General features: G+C 43.5%; 1 protein-coding gene across 1 annotated transcript in view; it reads right to left on the bottom strand.

Annotated features, from left to right (window-relative positions):
• LOC108441254 (actin-related protein 2-A-like) overlaps positions 1 to 6,789 on the bottom strand; it is a 29,410-nt gene extending 22,621 nt beyond the window's left edge. Inside the window, exon 1 of the mRNA XM_017720677.2 lies at positions 6,632 to 6,789. Within this exon, the coding sequence (XP_017576166.1) occupies positions 6,632 to 6,679 (48 nt within the window). The 5' untranslated portion in view covers positions 6,680 to 6,789. The remainder of the gene's footprint in view (positions 1 to 6,631) is intronic.
• Positions 6,790 to 7,500: the final 711 nt, after the last annotated feature.

Genomic DNA, 7,500 nt, shown 5'->3' on the forward strand with positions numbered 1-7,500 from the left:
TTCAAGGCTCACAACCGCCCCCACCCGACCCTTCATGTGCCCTACCTCTGAAGAGTGGCGATCAGCAGCAGGGCGTAATTAAGAGGAACAAAGTAAACGTCTAGACGTGTTTGGACAAGAAGCAAAGGGTGTACCTGGGACTAAATCTTGCAACAACATCATACTATGAAAAAAGGGAAATTCCATTGATTTTTAAAAGAAAAAAAATAACAAAATGGTTAAGGATGTGAACAAAGTCAGAGCGGTTTGAGATGAGCCACTCCAGAAAATACTATGCAGTCAGAACTGCTCACAGTGGTGGTGATAAGAACTGGACGTCTGAAGAGTTTAACACCTCAAAGCTCCCACACGGAAAGTCGTGACATGAAACGGTTATAAATAAACTGTCTGATGTCAGAGACACGGTTTTAAAATAGCTTAGAGAAGATTTTGGCCTCAAACTAGGGATGTGAGTTGTCAAATTCTTTTGGCCAATAACCGACGACAGTCAGTGATTAATTAAGCCACAAACCTACAGCCACAGACACGGCCAATGAAATTAAACACAGCCCAGCGTTTTACATGAACAAGGCTTTAGGCTTTATTACATGAAAAAGGCAACCTAACACAGCAGATGAGAGCAACCTAACATAGACCATCACATCACATCACATGGGACAGAACAGGAGTGTGTTATACATTGCAGGCACAAGCCGAAGTGTTGCAAGCAGACTACACTCTTATAGTCTCTTTATTACACTGGCGCAGTGCTAAACGCAGAGGAAACGACTCTTAAAAAGAGGTTTGCGTTGTGCGCGGTGATCTGTGTTTCTGTACCACTGTGTTTAACCAAGTTCAACACACATGAAATAATTTTCGGTTTCAGTTTATCCTCCCTCTGGTTGCAGTTTGTCCTCTCAGGAGTGAGGAAATGCGAGTGTATTCAATTTTCCAAGTTTATTTCATGAGAAATGAAGGAGATGAAGTCGAATATCCAACATCCAATTCAAAACCAACTTCACCGCACCGTCCTGGACAGAGACATAAGACTGTCGCAACCTCAGGTTCAACTCGGCTTCAGTACTTGCCAGATTAACCCGAACGCCGTCTTCAGTCAGTCTGTTAAACATTTCACAGCCCATTCTGTTAATTTTTGGCTAGTTCCAGTTTGTTTAGTCGTTCCATCACAGCAGAAACAGACCAAAGCAGCTCTTACTCAGCAAGCAATGCTCAGTGGAACGACTCAATGAAAAAGCTAGAACGAGTCTCAGCCAATCGGACTGTGATGTCAGAACTGTTATATAATTACTTACATTTACCCACATATTAGGGACATATAGGGCCTTGGTGAGACTAGGTTACGTTCACATGCGTAGTATAAACAACAACCACTGTAAAGTCAGTAACTCTCAGCTTTTAAGCTTTATGTGTACTTACATTTACCACTTTTAAAAGCCCAATTTAATAAACATATGCTTAACACTTCTTTTTGAGTGGCCCCTTTTAAAGGAAACAAACACTTAAGAGACTCTCAGAAACATATGAGGGTAGGATGAGGTTAAGCTTGAGGTTAAGCTTAGGGCCAGGGCCAGTGTTATGGTTAGGGGTTGGGTAAGGATGGTCAGGTTAGGTTCTGCGTAATGAAAGCAACATTAACATCTACTCAATGTAAGTAATGTATGAACAGAACGTCTAAAAGATGTTTACTTCAGTGTATTCAGATACTTCACTACTGCTACTTCACTGATATGTTGGTGATATGGTTACAGATGCTCTGTTAAAGTTTACTAATCATCTACAATCCCATATATGAACTGACCGGCAATAGCTTAAAGTTCACATCCGTAATTTAAACAGCTAAACAGTTATCAACACAAAGTCAGCTGTAACGTTTTTTTGTCAAGGAACTAAACACGAGCTCTCAAACACATCTCAAGCTACTGCCTACAGATTACGCTCAACACAAGCAACACAAGCAGTAAAGTACAGCGCTGTCAGCCAGCTCGGCTTCACGTTAAACTGGGCTTGTTATTTGAAAACGCAGCAGGTTGGAGAGTCAAAGGATGTGGGGGGAAAAGTCCGGATTGAGCTGTGAGCTATTTAAATCTAACCACTTCTGCACAGTCAGTTGGTCCACATCAAACTTCTTATAGCTTCATTCATTCACCGGCTACAGTGGGGCAGTCGTGGGCTGGAGGTTAGGGAACTGGCCCTGTGACCGGAAGGTTGCCGGTTTGATCCCCAGGGCCGACAGTCCATGACTGAGGTCCTTGAGCAAGACACTTAACCCCCAACTGCTCCCTGGGCGCTGTGGATTGGGCTGCCCACCGCTCCAGGCAAGTGTGCTCACTGTCCCCTAGTGTGTGTCTATTCACTAGCGTGTATGTGGTGTTTCACTTCACGGATGGGTTAAATGCAGAGGTAGAATTTCCCGTTTGTGGGATTAATAAAGTATCACTTAACACGACGTTTAGAAAGAGTCGGTCGTAGCTCAGCACTGTGTCATGCTGCTAAATTACAATATTGCTGTAAACTACATTCCAGATGGTTTAAACACCAACTCTAGAGTCAAGAGTCGACGCTACAAAAGCTGGAGTCGTGGCATCACTTGCATCACCACAGCAGGTCAACAGGAACAAGTTGTGCTCTTGTGCTTTCAAGCGTACAATTTAAGAACTGTCCTCAAGTTAAATGAAAAACTCATCGATTCAAATATCCACTGATCATCAGGAATTAAAGCAACTTTTTAACTGAAACCATCAAATCAAACGTTTGTTGGTTGACAGTTAATCGATCAATCGTCAACATGTCTACCTGGAATATGCTTTTAAAAGCCATTAATGCCGGAGGGGCACAATAAGGGCGTTCTAAGGGAAAACTTTACTATTTTATCAGCTTTACTATTTTATCATTTTCAACACTACAAAGAAAAACTCAGAAGATACATGTAGGTTCACTGGTGGACTGGACAGTAGACTCATATCACGACCAGTGTAAAGAAATCAGAGTCACTAAGGTTTTATACAATGAACCATTTCACATCAAGCCGCTCTGAACGACCGTGTTTACACCGCACTGAATTAGGCAGACATTTGGAGAATTCTGCGATATTTCCCCTTCATCAGTACATGCTATTTATTTTATCTTTGAAGTAAAGGCTTGGCCAACTTCAGCAGTGTAAGTATGAATATGAGTCATGTTCAGTGTTTGCAAAGTGCGAGCCAACTTCCTGTGTTAACGCTGGGTTTGGTGTCAGCATTCGAAAATACATGCGCTCGTCTTTGCCTCTGTGATTAGTCACAGTGCTCCAGGCTACATCTGGCTGAAGAAACAGAGCAGTAAGGTACAGCGCTGTCAGCCAGCTCGGCTTCACGTTAAACTGGGCTTGTTATTTGAAAACGCAGCAGGTTGGAGAGTCAAAGGATGTGGGGGGAAAAGTCCGGATTGAGCTGTGAGCTATTTAAATCTAACCACATCTGCACAGTCAGTTGGTCCACATCAAACTTCTTATAGCTTCATTCATTCACCGGCTACAGTGGGACAAAGTGCCGCTGCAGATTACAGGCACCTCTGACAAGAGAAACGAGTGCATGTCTGCGTATTTCTCTCACTGTGAGGAACAAACGTACAGATGCAGACAGAAAAATGAGCACGAACACGACGTACGGCTGCTCTGCGTAAAGACCTTTTAATAAAAGAAGACGAAGCAGGAGAAGATCAGCAACAGTTAAGGCTGTTGAGGTTTAAATTCGAGGGTTAGGCGGAGATCAACAGGAACTAGTCAGTCAGTCCTGCCGAAGGTAAAGACTAAACATGGAGAAGCAATGTTTAGCATTTAAGCTGCTGCCGGTGGTTCCAAAGCACACTTGGTCATGTTCTTCATAACGTTCATATTCCATAAGCTCCACTCAGAAGCTGGGCGTCGTGTGAGGCTGTAGCTCTTCTCTCCAGTCTAATAGACGGTGATGTCATTTTAAACCCTTATAATAAAAGAAGCTGAACTTTGTTTTTCTACTGAAAGTCGACCCGTTTTTTCCCCCAAATCTGGGCTCTAAACTATAAACAGACGGCGTCTCTTCAGTGATCTGCTCTGGAAACATCACTTTTAGAAAATAACACAAAGAGCGTCGGAGATTTTTGGCTTTCAGCAGTGAGTTGTAGACATATAGTAATGTGTGTAGATCATAAAACATCTTCTGTACATTTGAAGGGAGATTTACATTTTTTACATGTATTTCATGCAGTTACTGAATAATCTGCAATGATTTAATTGTAACTGTAATTGTTTTTAATTGTAATAATTCAGATGGACAAAGCAAAATATACCCTGGAGAATAAGAGGCTATATAACACTATATAAGCCGCAACATTACAGTCTTAAATCTGGGCTGAAAACCCTGTATGAGCAGCTTTAAGCTCAGTTTAAAACACTGTTGGCTGTACTGCACTTCTCTGCTGTATTGGCACTTTATTACCCTAATTTAATTTTGAATTAGATTTGTATTGCACTGTTTAATATCTTCTTTTACATCTACTATTTGTAATTTTGTCGTAATCATGTTTTTAATGTATAATCTCCTACATCATCTAAAATTTTAATATGAATTATCTTTGTATTTTCTCGTTTATAAAGCACTCTGAATGGCTGCAGTGTAGTAAAGATGCTATATAACACTGTCGGAACAAAACCTCGTTTTCCCATAAAGTTACCATTTTAGAGATACATGCTTTACTTTTAATGGAAGTCAATGGAACCGGATTTTTTTCCAAGACATTCTGGGCCGCTTCTTTTGGTCCATTCACCATGAAATTTACACATAATGTAAAGGACAAGAGGTATTTTCAAGAAAGTTGCCTTGTCTTGTCTTGTCTTGTCTTGTCTAGAGAAAGCAGCGTTTGACTACAGTTATGCAGGAAAACCCCTCAAATATAGTAAAACCAACTTTGTGTGTGCGGGTTCACACTGCACCTCAGAAACTTCCTTTTTCTTTAAAAAAGAAAAAAGAAAAAAAAACACTTCATACAGAAACTTCCTTCGCTCTACCACACTTAAGCATGTTTACACGCAGAGCCGCATCATGAATTGATGACGAAAATCAGGTTTATAGAAATAATTCATTTTGAATTCACTCAAACTTCCCCTTTTACATGGTTTGAATGAAATAATCTGGACGCTTCCCATAAAAGGTCATCAGAGGCTGTTTACTCTTTGCATCAACGGTGCATTTTCTATATCCACAAAAGCTTAACGCCACGCGAAATCTATTCTGAATAGTGCAGAAATCTGTCTGTCGAGCGCTTGGACTGACAGGAGAGAGGATAAACAAGGAAACGCAAGATGAAAGGCATGCCTTGCTGGAGTTATGCCCCAACCAAGCACCTTCATCCACTCTGGGCCAACGAAGTCCATTCGTATGGCAACAGGAAAAAACTTCTAGTGAAAAATGTGAACGGAACCCACCCCAGGCACATACAGAAACAATTGGGGAAAGAAAAATCAACAGTGTGAACTCTTTTGAAACACTAAAGGCTATTTGAGTGCCATCAGCTCCCCCTTGTGGTGAACCTTCAGGCTGCTAAATGTGAGCGAGTGAGTTCATGGCAGGTTAGTGAGATGCTTACCACTTACAACAAATAAAAAGTAAATAAAGCTATCTAATCAACGCACAGGGCGTGTTTATCTGCTAATGCCTTTCGCTTATTCTAGATATGTAATAAAGTTGTTTAGATTTTATCAGCTTGGTGTAAAACTAGCGTACTCGCTTGCATGTAAAAACACTTAAAAGAGTTTTCTCAGTTTCTATTCGAGCATATTATCTTCTCTAACTCTAACTCTAGCTATATTAACCTCCAGAAGGGCTAAGCAAGGAGCTGAGCAGCTGAAGTCGTGTTAATAGCGCTTTATGAAGACTGAGAAAACAGGTGTGATGGATCTGCCATTGACTACTGGTTGCCTGGCTGTCTAGCCAGGAATCAATGAGCTTTAGCCAGCTAGCTTAGCTCAATCAACCGCAATCTAAACCTCGTTCATATTTGTACGCGGGGGTGTCTGTCAGATGCATGTTGGTGGGTTAAAACGAGTAAAACGGTTCAGTTTGTGGACGAACGTGAAGGGAATGAACAAAACAGTCGAGCTAAGCTAAACGAGCAGCGTTAGCCGGGCAGCTAACGTTGCTTCATTATCGTCCCGTTTCTGATCCGCAGCCGCTTTAAATGATGAAACCCGGTCAACGTAACACGTCCAAACTGCAAAGACGCGTCTATAAGTGACAGTCAGGGCTTTACTGTCTTTATTTCCACACTGCTGACGGGCACATTCCTCCCACCAGCCGCAACCCAAATGAGGCTGAAGTTCGCTTCCTATTCGCCAGCTTCTTGCTCGAATTCTCCCGTTCCACCTTAAATGGTGCGGCGATCTATGGCAGCCCGAGGCGCCAGAACGTTGCAGCTGCACCGTTTAAGGTGGAACGGAAAAATTCGAACAAGAAAGCTGGCGAATGAGAAGCTGACTTCAGCTTCGTGTAACCCAGCCCGACTCTGCACTTCCCGTTCCGCGACAGCCGCTCGTCCAGCTGCGGGCTCGTTTAAAACGCGCACAAAACGAGGACGGAAAAAACGCGAGTGCTGCCCGGACGCCGCGCTCCACACTCACCCCGGTGCCGTTGTCACAAACCACCACTTTCCGTCCTTGGCTGTCCATGATCGCTGAAGCCCGGGGAAGCCGCCCTGTCCTCAGCCCAGCTCTCCGCGGAAAGCGCCGCCCTGCCGCTGCCGCTGCCGCTGCCGCCGAGCTTCCGCGCTCAGCCAACCACAGCGATGAGCGGCGCAACGCGGAAAGCCTTCAAAATAAAAGTCTCCAGCCCGGCAGAGCCTCTGCACATTCTGGGTATCCGGTGATTTTGGCATACTGGAAAAATGTCTCGACCATAAAAGTAAAAAGGTAAAAGTTCGACCATATTAGCCCAGTTTTATCAGCCCTGCACTGGTTGCCCGTTAAATTTCGCATTGATTATAAAATTCTTTTATAAAGCTCTAAACGGACTCGCCCCTCAGTACCTGAGTGAACTTCTCTCCCACTATGAACCATCACGCCTACTTAGACCACAAGGCACTGGCCTACTACTGGTACCTAGAATGAATACACCTACATCAGGGGGGAGAGCCTTCTCATACAAACCCCCCAGCTCTGGAATAATCTTCCTGTTAATGTTCGGGAATCAGACACAGCCTCAGTCTTTAAGTCTAGGCTAAAAACTTACTTGTACAGTGAAGCCTTTGGTGATTAGTCTCCCTGTCAGGTCTAGACCTGCTGGAGTCTCTGCTGCTCTGTTATACTGTGATCTGTGGTCAGTCACTCTTTACAGAACTGACTCTCTGTGTTTTTCTTTCCTTTCTCTGCTGAGCTGATCAGCTGCCCATCCTGTGCGTCTGATGCTGTTGCCTCTTCTGCCTTGATTGGGTGCCGCTGCTCACCAGCCTTCTGGACCGGCTTGACCACCACTGAGCTTCTTGCTGTACAGC

This window comes from Pygocentrus nattereri, chromosome 12 (genome assembly GCF_015220715.1).
Source record: "Pygocentrus nattereri isolate fPygNat1 chromosome 12, fPygNat1.pri, whole genome shotgun sequence".
Classification (NCBI taxonomy): domain Eukaryota; kingdom Metazoa; phylum Chordata; class Actinopteri; order Characiformes; family Serrasalmidae; genus Pygocentrus; species Pygocentrus nattereri.